At 33.9% G+C, this 22,404-nt stretch overlaps 2 protein-coding genes across 2 annotated transcripts in view; one reads left to right on the plus strand and one right to left on the minus strand.

The window, feature by feature from the left end:
* Positions 1-5,275: 5,275 nt before the first annotated feature.
* LOC110446236 (leucine-rich repeat-containing protein 69-like) lies at positions 5,276-17,184 on the minus strand. The gene is made up of 9 exons (XM_021491275.1): positions 16,998-17,184; positions 15,692-15,818; positions 14,716-14,788; positions 13,930-14,125; positions 12,804-12,875; positions 12,427-12,528; positions 11,982-12,022; positions 7,600-7,738; positions 5,276-6,016 (listed from the first exon to the last, which is right to left on the minus strand). Exons 1-9 carry the CDS (start codon positions 17,172-17,174, stop codon positions 5,906-5,908), a joined length of 1,038 nt encoding a protein of 345 aa, XP_021346950.1. The 5' UTR covers positions 17,175-17,184; the 3' UTR covers positions 5,276-5,905.
* Positions 17,185-17,371: 187 nt separating this feature from the next.
* The window catches only part of LOC110446234 (pre-mRNA-splicing factor ATP-dependent RNA helicase PRP16-like), a 52,384-nt gene continuing 47,351 nt past the window's right edge, over positions 17,372-22,404 (plus strand). Inside the window, exons 1-3 of the mRNA XM_021491274.1 lie at positions 17,372-18,019; positions 19,684-19,877; positions 22,188-22,343. Of these exons, the coding sequence (XP_021346949.1) occupies positions 17,700-18,019; positions 19,684-19,877; positions 22,188-22,343 (670 nt within the window). The 5' untranslated portion in view covers positions 17,372-17,699. The remainder of the gene's footprint in view (positions 18,020-19,683; positions 19,878-22,187; positions 22,344-22,404) is intronic.

Genomic DNA, 22,404 nt, shown 5'->3' on the forward strand with positions numbered 1-22,404 from the left:
AATCAATTTTGTTTAAACTGAGGTGTGTGGATTCCCCTTCTTTGGGGCAGATTAGTGGGGCCCATTAGGGGAAATAGAGGAAAACATTAAAGATCCTTCTCCTTCTGTACCGTTGAAGGGATTTTAACCTAACCAAACTTGTTTTAGAGAATCTTTGGGCAAAGGGAATTGAATATTTATAAATGGAAGATGCAACTTTGTTACTTGTACTCCTTTGATAAACCTGAATGGGTACTCAGCAGGTTTTAAATTGAAAAATAAAATGCCAGGTGAGCTATTAAGGCCCCTGGGCCTCTTGTTACATAAACAGTTACTGAATGTTTTTCGTCCCGTTTCGTTACCTATAAGTTGTTCCTTGGACTTTTGAATAGGCCTTTCTTGGAGGTGTGATCAGATTATTATTTTTAATCAAAGTTCAACGATTGAAACAATTTGTGATATTAGCTTTAGACTGTGATAATTGTTGTCAGGGTATGATGAAATTAGACATTTTGAACATTTTTTAAGAAGAAAAAATATAGAAAATGAAATATAGGGCTGTAATTTTGATTATCCACCAAATTGATTGGCATTATAACCTTTTATTATGTTACAAAGAAATTAGTCAATACATAACTGGAAATAAATACTCTGTGATGAATGAGAAATATTTTTTTACAAATATTGTTGTACAGAAGGGAAAGGGAGAGTGAATGAGTGTTAATGCAAGAAATAAACATAAGTAAATGTAATGGTTAAAGGGGAAAGAGAGAATAGTATTGCTAGGGTGTGCTATACCTGGAGCTGCATATGTGTCTGGATGGTAAAAGTCTTTAAGATATTGTTAAGAAAGATGCTAAAATAAGAATGCCGCTAAAATAATACAGTACATGTACCCGTATTCACAAAAATATAAGCATTTAACTGTTTAATACACTTGTTTTTATTGTTTTTTGTGTGTAAAAGCAGCATTTATATAGGGCATTGGTAACTAGACCTATGTTGTAGAGTACTAGTCAAGTCTTGTGAATTAAACCAACACTTAAATGTAGTATTAACTAATCCTCTCTAAGCGCTGTTCAGTTCTATCATAAATTGCCTTTCTATGGTGATAAACATTTTGTTTAACTCAGAACAACATTGGACAAGGCCATGGGGGGTTTTGGGAAACGGACCCTGCGATGAAATTGGGAAAAAATCATCGACATGTAATTAGCCATTTTGGAAAATTTGGATAATCATTATAACACTTCTGAATACATGAAATTAGATTGTTTAACTTTTATTTAAGCCCGTCATTATGGCAACCCAATAATTCTGTCCTTTCTACATATGCTGCATTCTGAGAACTCAGTCAATTGGTAGGATTTTATTTAAGTATATAGAGGATATCTAACAGTGTCTTTATTAATACCAAATATATTTCACAAGCTTAAGTGTGCATGGCTTATATTTTGATATCTTTCACGAGTGTGCAGCATTTTCATCAGGCCTGTGTATCGTTAAGCTAACCAGTCTTTGACCAGATGGGCAATTTGTAATGTTTCCCATTCTAGTTTGTAATCAGTGTTTTGATTGGTCAAATCAGAAAAAGTAAAAATATCATATTTTTCACTTTTGAAAAATATCACTTTTATGCTTAAGACTAAACAATTTTCAATATTTCACTGGTAAAAATGTAATAAATGCATTTATTTGATTAGATTTTTTGGATAAGGAATTTTAAAGGGGCAAATTTGGAAAAAATTACACACTTTTTCCATCTGGAATGGGTCCTTAAAACGGCCCTAAAAAGTACCCTGATAAACCCCTGAAGGCTGATACAAATGTACCACCATATCATTGCGACCAAGCCAATAGCCCAGTAGTGTTCATCATCAGTACTCCAGGGGATGCGCTCACTTACACTGTCTGCACCCCTGGAATATGTCATAACAAAATTGAAGGCACACATCTAGCTATTTGATTGGTCTCAGGTAAAAAAATCCTGACCAATCACTAGGCTGATACCTGTGCTTTGAAGATTACAGAGGAGCGACACCCGACTTCAAAACAAGTCAATTTTACTGTTACACTCATGCGGGATTCTTTTGATAAACATCAAAGGATCAAACTAGTCTTTTCGTCTCATCCACAAGGTGGTACACACTGAGCCTTCAATTTTGCTATGATATATTCCAGGGGTGTAGAGAGCGTAAGTGAGTGTAACCCCTGGGGTATCGAGGATGAGTTGTGTTACACTTGTACTATTATTATTGGGTGTTCAGTAGATACTGTTGCCAACATTATGTATCATCTGTATCAGTGATACTATTTACCCAAGTCAGGTTGTCCTGCTATATCAAGCCAGTGCTTAAGGGGCCAAACTTCCTTCTTTTCTGTTTAAGAGTGTCACAGTATTAAAATGGGTTGTTTCTATATCCAGCAATTATCAGCTTTAAACAAAGGTAATTTGACAAGGCTCGACTATACAATTATATGGCTACATTACTTCAGTTTCACCTCTTTCATATTTGTTATTAATTTTACTGTTTTGTTCATCAAAGATGAAATGTTTTTTGCACCGCTGGTTATATGAATGAATATCTGTTTTATAAACACAACAGCATTTTCAGTTTTCTTAGAAGTGTATTGCCGTCAGACAAATTGCAAATCTTCTTCAGGAAGACTCTTGTAATATCTTTGAAGTGTTTGTTTCAAATACACCTACTGCTGTTTTTGTTATACAGCGTCAGCTTTTATGGTCTATGATGATGCTGGTAATTATTTTGAAAAATTAAATATGTTTTATTTTCAAACATGGTGAAAATAACTGCATGTTATTTGAAAATTCATTGCTCAATGCAGCATTTGCTGCAAGAGGACTGCATATTGTTTTGTTTTATGGATATTTTTTTTTCTCTCATTTCCCTGTGTGTAAGATAGAGCTGTCCAGGGTAAGAAAGGGGTGTAGAAAATTTCAATCTTGCACCCCAGTTCACGTGACGTGACATCACAATGGCTCGACAATGACGTGACGTCACGAATTTGGAACTTTCCAATGCCTCAATGTGGAAAAGGAGAGCGACTTGATGAAATTAAATTAAAAAAAAGTTTTGTTTTTTTTACCATTCACGTTAGGAATGTGTGCATTAATAACACTCATTAAATTGTTGGATATTAAATGCTTATTAAAACATTTCAAGGGAGGTAACCCTAACATATTTTCAGGAAGCATATACCCTGAATTTTGAGTGGCATACTCTTATTGTTAAATATCATATAAATGTATTGTTTTATATTCTGGGAAAAAAACACTTTTATGTAAATGTAAGAGAGTTTGTTGAATTTAAATCTGGACAAATTGTGGAATTTGGAATATAAATGACAAAGTAATATGCATAACTCACTTTAGACTACCCGGTAACCATTTAGAAATTTGTATATATTTTTAAGCTGTTATATTGAAACTCTTTTTCCTTGACATTGGTCATATTTTTGGAGATTGTATCACAAAACAACAGATTAGGATTATTTTTTTAAGAAAAAGATACTTGTTTTGGGTCTCAGAAACAGGGGTACAATTGTACCAAATATACAGTAAATTTAAATATTGTACAAATCTTCAAAATCTTACATGATCATACATGTGATAGTCATGGAAATTGTGCTTGCATGTGTATTTGCAAGCAAGCAGTGTGGACATTGAACTAAGAAATGTTGAGGATGTTTAAAGAAAGGATGAGTGTCTATAAGACCCTTTTTTGCCCCCCCCCCCCCCCTATATTCAGGTTTTGCCCTCCTTAATTTGTTCAAAGATGTCCTATTATATCACATGCACAAAAACTAAGGTAAAAGTTTAACCAAAAGTGAGTTTTTGGTGGTACCAAAAGGGGTAGGGTAAATATTACAAATATAATTTGCTGTTTTCAAAATGTGCTTAAAAACTAAAATGGTTTCAATTCTGTTTTTGAAAACAAGCATAAACTAAACAGGCATACGTATATAAAAGAATAAAAATGACAAATTCAATAGTTACTTTAAATCGTTTAAAAAAAACGAGTAAGTCAGGGGGTGCTTTTAGGTAATTTTTAAATGAAAAGTGTTTTGTTTTCTCATTCTCACTCCTTTCTAATTTATATTTTGAGTTGAAATTTTCAATTTTACTTATTTGAGTACACTTATATAAAGTGCATATTCACTACACTTTCCTTTTGTTTTATACCGAGTTATGGCTTCTAGACAATTCTCAAATGTTATTGAGAATTTTCACATTGTATGTGTCTTAAGCACCAATGCAGATATTACAGTATATGATAGGAAAAATTTTGAGACTTGTTCAGACATTTTATTTTATTTTATTAAACAGTCATATAATGATGTTTTGTGAAGATTGCATTTTATTGTTATTTTTTTTTCTAATTTCTGAAAATGATGAAATAAAGAGATAAGAAACAAGTGGGTTTTTTTCATTTTGTTTTAATTTTAATGGTTAATGACATTAACAAATTAAAAACTTGTCATTTAAAATGATGAAGAATACAAATTATACAAAAATGGGTACACTATATTTGTCCATAATTGATATTCTTCAAATTAACATGCATAAAAGGCATTTGAAAATTTAAGGATCCTCGTGTTACTGCCAAAGAAATGAAACTTATATGCATTCAAAATTTAGTTGTCTGGCATGACTATAGCTTTGATGAATCATTTCTGAAAAGAAAAGAAAACCTTGCGGGACTTTTTATGAAAACATAATGGAAAGGAATTAAACAATATATCATGAACAAACATGTTCTGAGCGTAAAATATTCTGCGGAGCCAGACCAGGATTTGAACCCTGGACTTCAGATTGTTATACCATCGCTGAAATGGATAGAGCTACCGAGACGAGGGAAGTGTAGCCAAACGAAAGTTAAGGGGAGGTAACTGTATAAAGGGGAAATTTCATTGCAGTGGCTCAGGGATCCTTAATAATAATGATTTAGTATTCAACTTAAAAAACTGCACTAAATACTCTCGGGCTATTTCTTATCTCTGAAAAATGTCAGAACGAAGCATCAAAATATAAGGCATTGCTGTATCATAAATATATTTACAGATAAGGTATAATAAAGACACACCTGTCAGTTTGGAACGGCTCGGGTGATTATGTACATTGTAACAGTAAGATAAATCATAATGCTTGTCTGTGGGGGAAGGTGGAGTACTGTATTTATTCTATTAAATGCCTCATCATAATGAATAACCCCTCAATAAAACCCTTTCACGTATTATAAAAAACTACTGTGGGAAAGCTATACGGATATGGATATTATTTTATCATAAATATCACAGATTGCTTTAAAATGTCATAAAAATATGAACAATGCAATATTTAATAATTACTAACAGCTATATTGAATCTGGTATAGTCATTAGTTACATTTTCCACACATTCTAACTGTAATAATATAAAAAAAAATCTTTCATTTTCCCTCATAATATTGACTTTTTCATGTTGAGCTGTCAACATATATTACGATTTTATCATCATATATTTAGTCAAATATTTTGCTTGTAACTTGGTTTGACATTAAGGTCAAATCTAGAGGTTATATACATGCATAAAGGTCAACAGTTCAAAGGTTGATCTGCATTTATCAACTAGTGCTTGTACCAGTTAATTGCAAGGTCAAAGGCAAAGCATCAACCTTATACTTTTAATGTGTCGGAGATCACGGTTTACAGTTTGAGTTCAACTGATAACACTGTGTTGTAACATGTCTTTGACCTTGCCAGAGGTCATGAACTGTTAAGGTCAAAGATCATCAAAATTTAACCCATGCAGCTAGCTCTCAACATAAAAACAGTGAAACAGTTGACTTGTTATAATCTGTCCTGATGATATAACGTCATCTGTCATCATGTCAACATGACTGTCAACATTCTTATCAGCAGCCTGTTAAGGGAAGGCAACTCCGTAATATTGATGGCCAGCGGAATTGAAACATTTGTACGAACACAGTAGAGCTCTGACGGGCACAAGTCCTGTGATGTTGGTCAAGTGAAGGTCCTAAAAGTACAAAGAAAAGGGATACAAACTTATTAATCTTCATTTTTCTATAGTATTTATGCCAAAATATGCCAAAATCTAAGGTTTTCTACAATTAAATTCTAGATTCTAAGTTCCAACTTCTATTAGTATGCAGGGGTTGACACTAACACTTAAGTCCGCTAGTCCTGGACTAGTAGATTTCAGCAAGGACTAGTGAATCACCTAACCTAACTGGTCCTTTGGACTTGTGAAATTTGATATAAAATAGGAATATATATTTTTAAATTTTACGTGCTGTAGATAGCGCTGTTTCCTTATAATCAGGAAATCCTGGACAAGTTACATTAGAGAAGGACTAGTAAATAATCTGTTTAACTAGTCCTGTGGACTACCAAGCTATAAGTTAGTGTCTAACCCTGAGTATGGTCAGAATATAGTGCATACACAGTCAAGGTATTGGCTTATACAAGTTCAACACTCTCAAAGTTTTAGAATGTTGGACTTGTGTGATCTAAACCCCGACCATATTGCTAGAACTTTGATCTCATTCTAAGCGTTAGATGCATGTGAATTAGCTACAGTCAAACCTTTACTAAGAGACCACCTGTGGGAAGTCCAGAAAGAGGTCCCTTCATGCAGGTGGTCTCTTACAACTGCTAAATGCACAGTGTAATCATCACATTGGAGAACATTAAAAGTGACCTCTTAACACAGGTGTCTCTTGTTTGAGGTCATTTTAAAGGATAAACCAACTGTAAAGGTCCTAATATATACAGTACTTAAAATCTAGTTATACTGCTACCATTTGTCCAGAGAAATTTCGGCATTATAATTAAGTGATTCGGCAATAAACTGAGGGAAATGTTTAAAGGAATTCATCAGAAATAAGAAAAGAGACATTGAAATATGTTGACGGTAAACGAGGTGGCAAATAAGACGAGGGGCAGTATATTGAAGTTTTGGATGTGAGCTCAATACAGACTGTAAGCATTAATTATGACCATATTGATAGAAAATTGATCTCCCATGGTTTAATTGGCATTGTTTGACATCATCCAGACCCCTGTTTTACCTTAAAATAACTAATTAAAGGACAGATTTTTTGCATAGAAATTCAAGCATCACTGATTTTTTTTTAAAAAGCTATTTTTTTAATTTAAATTTTTTCCTTCAATAATTCTTTCCTATGGAATACTTGTGAAATAAAGGGTTATCCTTCTATGAATGGCTGCCCACTGTACCCTTTGACCTTACAGTTTGGTTTGGTTTGTCTGTGTTTTACGTCCTATCATTATAACTTAGATGGTCATTGAAGGATGTGCCAGGTTTTGGTGTTGGAGGAAGGCCAGAGTTCCCAGAGAAATACCACCAACCTATATGGCCAGAACCTGGCGATCGACTGCCCCACATAGGTCTCGAACCCTCAACCAAGTGGTGGAGGGCTAGTGGTAGCAGAATGTCAGACGCCTTAACCCTTTCACCACTGTAGACCATAATGGACTCATCTATATTAATGCATGGTAGAGTCAACTAACGTTACATAGGGGTGAAAGGGTTAATCCCTTGGCCACCACGCTCCCTTTGACCTTAACGTTACTTACACTCTTGGCATCCACAAAGCGTACACATTCCAACCAGGTGTTAAGGAAAGACTCGCCACAAACAGAACACTTGCTGGCCTGGGCTAGCATGTCCTTTATCTGGGGGTAGTGACGGATGGCACGTCGCAGGTACGACCACCTGTAAACCGGAAATTGGAGAGAAATATGTTTGGGTACGACTGCAAATGACAAAAAATAAATATTCTTCGTATAATTAAAGAAAAACATATTTTTTACACAATATTATGAAAAGTATATGGCTATTCATTTTGTGGCGCAGAATCACAAGGCGGGTCATCTAGATCTCCTGTAGGTAAATAACAGGAGCTTGCAGGAAACCTGCATTACATTGATCCGTTTTCTGGGAAACAAGAGAAAAGGAGTCACGCAAAAAGCAGGTAACAGTATGAGGTAAAATGTATGTATGGCTAGCTTAATCTTTTTTTTTTCTTTTTCTTCTTGTATTTTTGTAATTATTAGCTTAATCTTATTCATATAAATATTAGAACAAAAAGAATTTATTCAAAATCAATGAAAAATTATATATTATGATAGACAAGATGCTCTCATTTTACTTACCTGCATATAGTCATGCCTGTAACATTTCTAATATCTGTACCTTCTATTACAGAACAATTTTGAAAAAAAATAAAACTATTTTGTATTTCCTAGATTTTATTTTGCTTAACATATTCTTTTAACAGCTAATGTAATTTACGGATATAATCTCCTTTTACAACCAAATAAAAATTCCAAATGTAGGTTTCCTTAAGTTATTTTTTCAATGCCTTATTCATTTTTGTATTAAATATATTTTGCTTTCCTGGGACCACTTGATTTTGTGAAAATTTCCTAAATATTTATCGAGTATTTGTATATAGTTGCCAACATGCGAGTCAACATGACAACTTGACAAGTTGAACAGACCAGGGGTCGACACTTACACTTGTCCACTAGTCCTGGACTAGTAGATTTCAGCAAGGACTAGTGAATCACCTAACCTAACTGGTCCTTAGGACTTGTGAAATAATATGGTTATAAAATAAGATTTTTTTTTTTTTTAATTTAGAAAACTGCTAAAAATAAGATATATTGCATGATGATTGTCAAAATGTTCTTAAAACTTTACCATATATATTTATGGTAGTAGTTATTTTAAGTCTCCTACAGTCAATTACTTTTGATGTTTAGTGCTGTAGATCGCAATTGTTTCCTTATCAGGAAATCTTGGACTAGTTACACAGACAAAGGACTAGTAAGTAATCTATTCAACTAGTCCTGTGGACTACCAAACAAAAACAGTTAGTGTCTATAACCCTGGAGACAGCTAAACTTTAATTAATTCTACAAATAATATGCAAAATAACATTTTGGTGACACACTGGTATATTGACACTGCATACAGCTAAAAAGGTAAAGACATAAAGGTGTATCGGTGAAAAGAAATATAAACACGGTCCATGCATATATATTGCTAAGCTAAAGTGAATATTTATACCTTTGAATTCTCATAGTCAGCTATGCATACATCTTCAGGATCAAACAACCCATAATATCCTAGCTCTAATATTTTTTTCTAATTTGACATGCATGCATGGCCACACCACACAATAATAGTCAGAAAGATGAAAAAACTAACTAAAAGTTCAGATTTGCACTAATTAATTAACACACTTTTACCCAGATTTAAGGATATTGTACATCTAAATTTTGTTTTAAATCATTTTTTTTTTTTTTTTTTTTATAAACATCAGATTTTATTTATCGTATTTTATTTTTTCCCCTCTGTATAGACGACTTTTAATAGTTATCTCCTCAATAGTTTGAATTGCGCTAATAGGTGGCGCTGACATCGGCCGCCATTGACTCCGTGACTTCTCATCCGTAACGGAGGCGGTGAAGGTCAGTGTTGGACAGTCAGTAAATCATTTGTTTATATTGACGAGTTTTAAGAAATATTTGAAAAATTACAAATATTTAATAATTACAATATTTTTGATAAAATTTTATCATTCCTATATTTTGATTAAAGTTTAACTGTTTTGCATCTCAATATTTTCGAACAAATTCTGGAGAATTTTATTTTGCATCAATTGGAAAGAAACTGCTGAGGTTTTAAACAACTGAGCCCTAGTTACTGATTACTTTAAAATTTAAAAAAAAATGAGCTTCAGCATGTGATAAATATTTTTCTTCAATATTTTAACTTAATTTCAACGTTATGATTATGACATCACAATTATAATGACGTCATTATGATAAATCCAGAGTAATAGTGTCATAACTTAAATTACAGCTGGCATTGGTTACGGTTTATACAGTGGCAATGCAGAGTCTACGTAAATATATACAGTAACACACTATAAGTCCTTTTCATCATTATTTTCCTAGTTTTTCCATAAATTTTCCTGACTTTGTTTTCATCCAATTTTTATAAAATTTGGTATATGACTAGAAGTAATAATACAGCATTTCTGTTAGTATTGGTAATATTTATATAATTATGTTTCTTAGAATTTTAACCATGATAAGATGATTGGTCAAAAAATTTGTTTACAGCAAAACTTGACATTTCGTGTCTGTGAGAATTACGTCAAGAATGACTTGTATGCAGAGATAAAAAGATTGATATCTCAATAATACTGACAAATTTAATTGCGTAAAAATTGATTATAGAAGTACTGCACTTTTCCACGGCCGTGAGCAAAATTGTATCAAAATGGGATGACATATGAAGTCAGCAAAATTTATTGTGAGATAGGGCTGGGCAATTAACGTAGAACCCATGGGGAAAATAATGTGACATGAAGACTTATAGCCATCCTCAATACTCCTAGGGTTACTCTCACTTTCATTCTCAGCACCCCTTGAATATGTCATGGCAAAATACCAGGCGCAGTGTGCGCCACCTTTTTGATGAGACAAGAAGACTAGTTTGATCCTTTGATGTACATCAAAAGAATCTCGCGGTCGTGTAACGGTAAAAATTGAAGGCGCAGTGTGCGCCACCTCATAAATGAGACAAGAAGACTAGCATAATCCTTGGTCGCGTAACTGTAAAATTGGCTGGCTTCGAAGTCTGCTATTCCGTCTTTGCGTATTGCAGAGTTATCTTCTCTTGGGAGCAGGTATTGATTGTTGCGTCATTGGTTTGTGTGAGAAAATTACGTCGTTTTCTCAAAAATTGATGACGTTACTCACACAAACAAGTGACGTAACAATCAATACCTGCTCCAAAGAGAAGATACCTCTGCAATACGCAAAGACGGAATATAATCTTCAAAGGACAGGTATCAGCCTAGCAATTGGTCAGGTTTATTTTTTTACCTGAGACCAATCAAATAGCAAACTTTGAGCCTTCAATATTTTGCCATGACATATTCAAGGGATGCAGAGAGCGTACATGAGCATATATCCCCTGGAGTATCGAGGATGACTTAATATAACATGTCAGAGAATTTTTGTAAATATATCTACGTGTTATCTTAGTGAGAACATTCCGACATGCTGATGGTGAATTCTGAATCAGTGTTTAATGTATACCTCTTTTCTGGATGCCTATTTTTGTACCAAAATATATACAAAATTAAAAAAAAAGATTGACTTGAGTGAATTTCAAAGGAATTAACAAAATTTAGTATTAACAGCATTTTCTAGTGAATATGTATGCATGCTCCATTGCTTGAGTTCTAAAAATGCATTGAAAATGCAATGTCTTTCCATAAAAATAAAAAATAAAAATGTACAGTTTATCACAAATTTTTCCAAACATTTTCTGGTGAATTTAATGTATAAGCATGCTAATTGCTTGAGATCTAAACAATTCATTGAAAATGCAATATTTTTGTTTAAAATTAGAAAAATATATAATAGTTGTATTCAGTCTATTCACTCTAGGTATTTTTTCACTTAAGGATCCTAATGTACCACTGACAAAAACTGTAACTATATCAAAAAGCTTTTTTTTTTGGTATGATTATGGTTTTGATAAATCAGTTCTGAAAAGAAAACCATACCTTGCAAAACTTTTATAAGAAATTATAAAGATAAAATTAGTAAAATGTAATCAACAGCAGTGTTCTGAGTGTAAAAAAAATCAACGAGGCTAGACCGGGATTCAAACCCTGGACCTCAGATTGTTATACAATTGCTCTAACCGATTGGGCTACCTGGTCATCAGAAGTATCCTAGAACAGCTGTGGTATAGAATTTGACATGTATCCAAACGGAAATTAAGGGGAGGTTACTATATCTATACAAACAAAACACAGTGCAGTAGTTCAGGGATCCTTAATTACATTGCAAATTTTATCATAAATTATGATAACAGTGGAACCTTACCTGAAACATCATTATAATGGTGAGTTATGTTTTGTACATACCTGTCTTTTAACTCTTTCATCACATATCTTGCTGTTATTTCCTGATAAATATAGATTATGTTTGCGAATTAATGAACATTAAATAGACATTAATATTTTTTTCTTAAAAAAAAAATACTGAAATTTTTGCATTAATAATAGATGAAAGAAATAATGCACCCTATTTTCAAAAAACATGTTTTTGAAAGAAATGTAGCAACAGCAAAAAATGTAATTAAGTTAAATCATGCATTTAAATTTACAGTTACAATTATTGAAGAAACTTGCTCCATCATCAGAAATAAACATTCTGCTCAAAATTTGAAATAATTTCAAATTGTTCTTTGGAAGCTACCGTGAAAAATTAGAATTATTATATACAATATAGCACCTATGAAATTTGCCATGCTAAATCCTCATGTTGTGTGATTCTTGCTTTAATCTGTATGAATTGTTCTAGCTATACCTTGAGTGAGAGGACTTCCTCTTCCTGAACAGAGTGCACAGGGATGTGTTGTAATAACGGATTCTCCTCACAGTACATCTCCTTCAGCGGCAGATCACCCAACTAAAATCACAATTGTAACACTTTAGAGGCAAAATTGATATTATTCATGTATCAGACTGAGTTGAATTAGAATACTAAACAAAGAGTCATAATGTGTCAATTTTTTTTTATCTTTTCATAAACATGTGCATGAACTTAATTAGGTACATATATGATTTAGTTAGCTAACAAAGTTCCAACAAAATCATTGGCCAGGAATATAAATTATAATACTTAATTTTTTAAATGAACATGGTTTAACAAAGTATAAAATAACATGTACATAAAAAAGTTACCTCGGTAGGGAAAATCCTCAACTCGTTAGCAGCAATGTCAATTACTCTTAATTTGTAGCATTTTCCAAGACTCTGAAAAATAAATAAATGTACTTGTTTAACAAAATCATATCTAGTAATGGTAAATATTAGCATACATGATGGCGTCTGTAATGTAAGAATTTCTTTTAAATAAAAAGAATTTAATCTACTGTAAGCACCTACCTAGCGACCACATTATTAATAGACTTTTTTCATTGGAAACAATGAGACTTTTTCATTTTTTATTAAATTGATTAACACTAACTCTTTATTTCATTACAAATTTCTCACCTAGTTCAATGTGACAATTTTGTCAAAGATCAAGACACTCATTTATAATTCATACAAATCTTAATACGATAATACATAACACATCTTCTAACACTCCTCCCCCAACCCAAACCCTCTCCCTGCCTCCCCCATCCACCCCAACTCATCCCCACTCCCATCCCAATCAATTTAATTAAAGTCTAATAGATATGCTTTTTTAGTATAATTACCTCTAACAATACTTTTTCATCTTTCTCAAATTTAAACTTGTTGCCTTAATTGGTTCAAACAATAATTGATTTAACTTACTATTCATCAGTTTCAAAGATGCAGACTTCAACAAGGTATTTATACACAAAAAACCCTATCAGATTGTTTAAAAGAACACCAGAATTAAAGACTGCATGTAAATATCCTACCTGGTACTAACTCTATAAAAAAGTTTGTCTCCCTACAACTATTTTTTTTTTTTTTTTCATAGACAAAAACATATTCCGTCTTTGCGTATTGCAGAGTTATCTTCTCTTGTGAACAGGTATTAATTGTTACATCATTTGATTGTGAGAGTAACGTCATCAATGTTTGAGAAAACGATGTAATGTTCTCACACAGACCAATGACATAACAATCAATACCTGCTCACAAGAGAAGATAACTCTGCAATATGCAAAGACGGAATACATTGTATCGTAATATATTTGTTGTTATTCACTGTTAATGCTGTAGAATCAATACTTTAGGGAAAAATAACCCTCATAACATTTAGCACCACAGCCATATCCCTTTTTTAAGAAAATGTTAAAACCTTGAGGATTTTTTTTAATAAATACCATACCTCTGGTAGCTCCCTGATTTTATTTTTCTGTAGATAAAGTTTTTCCAAATTCACCAGGAATCCAAATTCCAGTGGAAGACTGGTCAGCTGATTTCCAGCCGCTCTGAACTCTTCTAAACGGAGCAAGGCACATATCTCCACTGGAAGTTCCGTCAACTTGTTATAATCCACACTCAGATGCTGCAGACTTGAAAGTCTGTAACGAAAAATTAAACATATTCATCACATTTATAGATAATTACTCAAAAAGAAAATTATCTCTTGGGGAAAACATTATTCCTGTAAATGTTTGGGGGAAAATTGCCATGAACTATGACGTCACAATGGAAGATGATACCGCAAAGCATGGTTACTTGATGTCATAATAAACAGAAGATTGGTTAATGAAATCACGTCCAGGGTGATACCCATTACCCAAAAAATGTGAACCAACTCCCAGCAAGTTTATCCATTGAGTCAGGAGTGAGAAAACAACATTAAGTGGTTGTGGGAGAATGGTTTGGTTTATTTGGTTTATTTGCTTTTTACGCCCTATTAACAGCCATGCATGGTCTTTTAAGGATGTGCCAGATTTTGGTGGTGGAGGAAAGCCTGAGTTTCGAGAGAAAAAACACAGACCTACGGCCAGTACCGGGTGAATGCCCCGTGTAGGCCTCGAACCCGCGCCCCAGTGGCGCAGGGCTAGTGGTAGCAGAATGTCAGACACCTTAACCACTTGGCCACCGTGGCCCTGGTAATTCATAAATACTAAATATATATCAATAAATGTTAAATGAGTAATCTTACCTGCATATTTCTGGAGGAAATGTTTTCAACTGATTTGAGTTCAAATTCAAAAATGTAAGATTCCTTAGATTTGCTATAAAAAAAAGTAAAATGTAAGAAAATAAATATTTCATACTTTATATGGTAATACTGTACTGTGAATTTTTCCATTTTCATAAAACAATTAACAATTAAAATAGAAAATACATAAAAATGTAACATGCCAGTATATATATACTATTAAAATTTATTTTGAAAACGATTATGCAGTCTTCTGTTTTTTTTATCATTACATATGGTACAGACTTAAATCTTATTCATGACATGTTATAAGGGTGAGTAAAACCTAGAAACAATCTGTTGATAATGACTGTTACAGCCAAATAATGAAGATAAAACAATACTCAATATCACATTTTACTTCATTTTCACAAAACACTTGTAAAATAAATTTCATCACCCAAATACAAAAGTATGATCATGAAAGCGATATCTATACCTATGTAGACATGCTGCAAGACATTTAATTCCCGTGAACCAGTTCTGATTGGGACAACCGCAAAATATTAGCCCCGCAAACTTAAACAACTATATATACAAAAATGTAGTATCTGTTTGTTTATTTTCACATATTTATTTTTCTTGTTTTGAACAACAAAAAATTGACAACAAAAGAGAGTTTTATTTCCAAAAATAACCTTTGTCTTTGATTCTTCCATAACATAAAATAGTACCTTAATTAGTCCAAGATTATAAAACTAATGTATAAAGCAAGTTTAGCAAATATGATGCGGTATCTCCTCAGTTCCAATCGTAATAAGTTCAGATTCTGTCCTTATTGAAGTGAAAGATGTGTACATTTTAATATTTTTCTCTATTTTGTCAAAATGTACAAAGTCATCAAATAAATGAAATAGAAATTTGCGCTAACACCTTGATTTTGCATGGCAGTCATCATAATTATCGACTTTCATCTTTAGCACCTTTGTATACTTACTTAATACTTTAGGCGACAAGTTCTGTATGTTGTTGTTGAATAAATGGAGTTTCTCCAGCATGGTCAGGTATTCAATCACATCTGGTAAATCTTCTAATTCATTGTTGCCTAAATTCAAAATCTGCAACTGAAGATAAATTTCAAGATACAGTTATAATCAAATTTTCAATAAAACAACACACATTCAAGTATGTACATGGTGAGATAGGTTTATTATTCATTAATTTCCAATCAAAATTTTCAAANGGGGGTGGGGGGGGGAAGGGGTTGTTAACTTATAACTAATTATAGACTGTGACCAAAATATGCAAAAAATAAATTAAATAACAGATTTCTGTAATATCTATCAGTTATGGGACATAAACCATCATAAAATTTTACAATAATATTTATACAACCACAGTACCCTATACTTCTGAAATTACATTTTTTTACTACATTTGTTGGTTGACTTGCACATATTATAAATTTCATATAAAAAATTTAGGTCACAAGTTTAAATTGTTTGAAGTATAATATATATATGAAAAACATCTTATTAATATTTAATAAAACTTTATGGTCTAAAATAATTTCAATAATTCAAGAACTCATTTCTGTCAAGGATTTGTCATTCATCACAAAGGAAATCCAATTATCTTACTAATTATTGCTTAAATAACTTAATCTAATAACCCCATTGCAACAATGTATTTTACTGCTGGTGTTGGTTGTAGCATTCCTCATTAACTTTCTTCACTTCAAGAATGCTAATTATTCAAATAAATCAATTGTTGATTACCAAGTATATATATATTTTAAATTTTGGTTTTGTCGTCTATTATGTAGGCTAGTAAGTTGATTCACAAAATCAGATAGATGTAATCTAGTTCTGTGCTAATAGATATATAATCGTGTAGCGGGACTTGATTGTGTTGATCACAGCAATGTCACCAGCAACCAGAGGTATATAACAACAAATACGTTAGAACATCTAGAGTTTGGGGTCATAGATGCTAATACCAGTCTGATTGTTATATTTTTTATTCCCTTTTCTGTAACATTTGGTGCCCAACTTAATATGGTGGTACATGGTTTCATTGTTCAGGACTTTGTTTTTCTTTCCTACTAGTACTACAAGTATCTAAATAATATCATCATTATTTTAGCATTTACTACAAATAAGTGACTGTGATAACTGCTTTAAGATATGTATCCGGAAGACTGTATCGTATTTCTTAACAACCTGGAGAAAAATATTCCGTCATATTGACCTAAAATTGTTGGGAGTACTGACACTACTGAGTAGGGCTGTGAATCATAATACCTGAAAGAGGTGACTTAATTCATTTGGCAGATCTTTCAGTTTGTTTCCTCGCAGCTGAAGATGTAAAACACAATCCAATTTCCCTATAGCTCTTGGTACTTTGTGTAATTTTTTGTTACAGAGGTTCAGAGTCTTTGGTTTTCCTTTCAGTGCCCGAACGAGCAAGGTGTCCGCCATTTTGACGCTTTTGTTGCTACACACATGCTGAGCTAGCATTGGATACAGATGTTTGTGATAAAGTTAAAAAATAGTGTTTATAATTGCTTCTTTATTTTAATTATTCACGTGTTTACTTTATTTTAATCAATATCTATCATATGTTTGTATTTTCACGTTAAACTTATTTTTTTGCGAAACAGTGGCGTTATAAATAAAGAGAAATCAATGTGCTTCCGGTTTTATATATGGACGAGGGAAATACGTTTAAAAACAGAAAGTCTGTGGTGTGATTGTAGAGGGTTTATTGATTTTTATCACGTCTATTTCGTTGTTTTACTGTACACTTTCATAACCAGATTCTTAAGAAATTGTACAAGTGTCCAATTGTGTTGAGTTGGGTAGGAATAGCTCTGTACCACAATGTAAATCTTCGAAATTCGTCTGCTTGCAACAGTGTGTATTATACAGTACGGGTTTTACACCGCTCTGATCAACATCTGCTCGATGAATATTCTCAGAATGGAATAACACGAATTAACGAACATGTCAGAAATTGTTGAACCCGATGACGACCCGTCGTTACACAGATTAGAGGGGTCAACTGGGAGAGAGAAAGGAGGACTAATTATCAAAAAGAAAAAATCGAATCATGAATTTACAAAACCAGAAATATCAAGCCCAAGGGTATCTCTGTTAGGTTTGGATAGATTAGCAGCTGCTAAACGTCTGGGAGATGCGTCGGAAGAGGATCAGAGGAAAAAATCTAGAATAATGTCTTATCAAGACGACGATGACAGTGATAGTGATGATGAACCTGATGAAAATAATGACAGGTCTAAAAAGCACAAAGGTCATAAAGACAGGTAGAGTATACATTGTAATATGTCCCGGGATCAATTGGGTCACATGTCTTCACCCTTTTGACAACCAAGGTCATATGAAAACGGTTACTGTAGATGTGCCATCTCACTGAAATCTCATAATAATAAAATGCATGGTCATGAACACATATATATGTAAGTTGTAGGACTGTCACAATAATCTATAAGAAAACCTGTATATCACAATATACAGACATGTGTATCGTATCACAATTGTAGCAAAACTAGACTGGGTCGATCGTCGGCGACCAGATGGCTCCTTTGGTAGAGCGTCTGTTAGAGTTCGGAAGGTCCCTGGCTCGAACCCCGATCTGGCTGTGCATTTTTCCTCTCCTGTTACAGTGGTGCCTAGTATGCTTGGCAAGGGGATACCTGAACCTAGGTTGTAAATTGTTGTGACTTTGGGGGCGAAAACTTGGAGAAAGGAGGGAGGAATGTAGCGGAACTGGACAGGGTCAATCGTTGGTGACCAGATACCTCAATTGGTAGAGCGTTCGTCTAGAGTTTGGAAGGTCCCGGGTTCGAACCCTGGTCTGGCCATGCATGTTTCCTCTCCTGTTCCACAATACAGAAATAAAAATATTGTTGTGATGCAATATTTTCACAAACTTTTACTTGATATATATATGAAGCCGTATTTGCCAATTTAACCTTTAGAAATTTCCATGGGGGAGATTCTGTATGTTCAGAATCAAAAACATAAACAGAATGTGCAGTATATACCCCATAGGATCCAAATTAAATAACCCTTAGAAACAACACATTTGAATGGTTCTTTCAGATGAAATCATCAGATCTTAGAAAGTAGGTACAGTTTCACCAAATTGACTGGTTAGAAATATTCAAATCAATGTAAGGATCCAAGATCATGAGTCTTCCTCCAAAATAGGGAGATCTTGAGTTGGCAAGCATGTGATAAACATACTTATATTGCTACATTGTAGGTGCTTTAGCGTTGCAAATTACAACACATTCTCACAGATACATATGCCAATAACCATATACAGGCTCTGTTACTACTGATTGAAATCAGTTGAAATTTCATAGTTGGTGTTTGGCTTTAAAACGAAAATTTTAAATCTGTATAGGTACCAGGTCCAGTATATGATTCTGTTTGATAACATTCTAACAAGAAGTTCTTTTTGAATTGAGCACTGTTTCCCTGTGGCAATATTTTGGGACACCTTCTTCTGTATTGCAATGCAATATGTTGTACATGTAATAGGTATATATATACAGTCCAAGTGCATTTTGACACCCTTTACACATTAGCATGATGCACCAGTGCACTCGCTCACATTCTGACAATAGGTTAACTAGAGGTACATGTATCTTGTGAGATCTAAAAAGAAAGAGTAAGCAATTTGCAAGAAAGAAGGGAGAAAGAAGGAAGAAAGAAGGAAGAAAGATGATGCTTTTACTACTAAAGATCTATTTTGTTTCCTTCTGCCTAGCCCAGAGGTTTTGTTACCATAAAATGTATATTTTCCCTATTTTTGACTCGGGGGGGGGGGGGGGGGGGGGGGTCGCTTCCTCAATGCCTTTTCATGTCAAAGACAGGCATCTGGGTTGTATTCTGTAGGAGATTAACAACTTTTATACCCTTCAGGAAACTTTTTCATTATTTTGCTTTTATTTCTTTGCAGAAATTACCGTCAGTCTAAAATTGAGACGCCATCACACCCAGGAGGTGTGAGCAGGGAGGCTAAAGACAGACAAAAGCAACGACACAGAGACCGAGGAGTGTATGCCTCTAGTTCATCCAAAGACAAAGACAGAAGGGAGCGGAGGGAAGACAGACATAGCAGAGACCGAGATCGCCATAGATATAGGGACAAAGGTACAAATGTATATACAACAAATGGGGATATTTTCTGTAGCAGATCTTTGTTTCCATTTCTTCTCCCAAGCAATAAGACCATTTAATTCATAAAAATTCCATCTTTGTTGGCATTTGTTATATAGCACTCTTTCTTGTATAGATTGTCTATCACAGAAATTACAATTCACAACAAGTTTTCCATGTTTTTTTGCAAGCTTTTTCTATAGAATAGTAAACTAACTAATTGCATAAGTGATTATATTTGTCTTTTTGAAACTGTTAACCTTCAACCTGAATTTTATCTCTAGAACTCAGAGATAGGGAAGAAGTTGCATCATGCGCAATTTGTGCATTTTTTTGAAAATTGAAAATTTGAAAATTTGTCCTTAATTGGTGTGCCATGGCAACAAATTAATGTTTTCACGCTTTCTTAGACTGAAAAAGAAGGTAATAAACTAAAAAGAGTCAGAAAGTCAGTCTGTATCTTCGCTGGATACATCAACAGAATATCATGTGAATGTTGTTACCATGTCTGTCCTATAATTACTGTCTGTAAACATGCATTCCTTTGAGAGAGTAAAAAGAGATACTTAATCCATTGTTAAGAACTTTGGTCTGTACAGGTCTGAATACTTGATCTTGAAACTACAATCAGAATGTACAGTAATTAGCCGGACCTATTGTCCAGGTGACAGACACGGACAACTTACCTGAGTTTTTAGGTCACCTGGGACAAAGTTTCAAGTGACCTATTGCGATCGCCTTTTGTCCGCCGGCGTCCGGCGTGCGTCCGTAAACAATTTACATTTTCGACTTCTTCTCCAAAACCACAGAACCAATTTCAATGAGATTTTGCAGGAACCTTCCATGGACAAAGGTCAACAAAAATAGTTGCCGGTTTAGTCCCAATCCCCCAGGGGCCTGAGGGGCGGGACCAAAAAGGGTCGAATTGACTAAAATTTCAAAAATCTTCTTCTCAAGACCCAGATATGGTAAAATCAAATACTCTTCTTAGATGGAAGGGTCTTAAGGTGATTTACCAAAATTGTGAATTTCTTGACCCTGGGGTCTCACGTTTTCCCCTGAGGAGGGGGTAAACTTTACTATAGTTTATATAAGGAAATCACATTTTGGACCAACATTTGTTTAATTTCCATTGGAAGTAATTCAATTTGGGTTAGCATTATCAGTATTAGGTAGCAGTTTGATAGTATGCACCTATGAGCCCTGACTGACCCCCAGGGGCTGATGGGTGGGGCCAAAAAGGGTTGAATTGACTGAAATTTCAAAAATCTTCTTCTCAAGACCCAGATATGGTAGAATCAAATACTCTTCATAGATGGAAGGGTCTTAAGGTGCTTTACCAAAATTGTGAATTTCATGACCCTGGGGTATCACGTTTCTCCCCTGGGGAGGAGGTAAACTTTACTATAGTTTATATAGGGAAATCACATTTTGGACCAACATTTGTTTAATTTCCATTGGAAGTAATTCAATTTAGGTTAGCATTATCAGTATTAGGTAGCAGTTTGATAGTATGCACACATCAGCCCTGACTGACCCCCCAGGGGCTGATGGATGGGGCCAAAAAGGGTTGAATTGACTGAAATTGCAAAAATCTTCTTCTCAAGACCAAGATATGGTAGAATCAAACACTCTTCATAGATGAAAGGGTCTTAAGGTTTATGACCCTAGGCTCACGTTTACACCCTGGGGAAGGAGGGGGGAGACCGCAAAATTTATTATGGTTTATAATGGCAAATGATACTTTGAATATTTCATGTTAATAACTTGATTGGAATTATAACCTTGAGTTGACAGTTTGATAGTTTGAAAATTTTGAGCCAGCCCTACCCCCAAGGGCTGTAGGGTGGGGCCCAAAGGAGTCAGTGTGCTAAAAATTCTTCATTTTCCTTGTTTAGAATCAGAGGTGCTAGTTTCAAATACTTTTTAGTCTTAAATCTGTATGCTAGATATTTAATAAGGTGGTTTTATTGTTTTTTGTCACTTTGAATAATATTTCTGTACATGTTAAAAACAAAATCAACTCTCTGTATACATATATCAGGTGACCGTTAAGGCCCATGGGCCTCTTGTTACCTCATGAAATCCATTCACAGTAGATTTTTTTTTATATTAAGCGGGGTCCAACCTTTGACCATATCATTATAAACTTTCTTTTTTTTTTGCTTAGTTAAAGAAGGAAAATGTTGACTTTATGTTTTTTTCAATTTAAAGATATATATACACAAGGTTACTTACTTAAATTGTATTCAATTATTTCATAAACAAGTATTCAAACACCTCTATATTGTAATTATTTGAAAGATCGCAGACCAAGAAGGGATGACAGAAGTGAGCGTAGTGATCGGAGTCATCGAAGTGACCGTGACTCAGAGAGGAGTCGTTGTAGCTACAGAGAATGGGAAGAGACTCCAGAGAGGTTCAGAGATGCACCTCCAACTCCTGACTTTGGCGGCAAAGGTAAACCTGTTGCGACATGCATTCCAGCAGCAACTTTTCAGTATAGCTTGACAAAGGGAGA

This window comes from Mizuhopecten yessoensis, unplaced genomic scaffold, assembly GCF_002113885.1.
Source record: "Mizuhopecten yessoensis strain PY_sf001 unplaced genomic scaffold, ASM211388v2 scaffold2663, whole genome shotgun sequence".
Classification (NCBI taxonomy): domain Eukaryota; kingdom Metazoa; phylum Mollusca; class Bivalvia; order Pectinida; family Pectinidae; genus Mizuhopecten; species Mizuhopecten yessoensis.

Excerpts from the sequence above, each read along its gene's own strand:
- LOC110446236 (XM_021491275.1), bottom strand. The coding sequence starts at position 17,174 with ATGGCGGACACCTTGCTCGTTCGGGCACTGAAAGGAAAACCAAAGACT. Across the intron at positions 15,819-16,997 it reads AATTAAGTCACCTCTTTCAG|TTGCAGATTTTGAATTTAGG; the intron begins GTATTATGATTC and ends ATTTATCTTCAG. Across the intron at positions 7,739-11,981 it reads ATGAAAGAGTTAAAAGACAG|GTGGTCGTACCTGCGACGTG; the intron begins GTATGTACAAAA and ends TCCGGTTTACAG.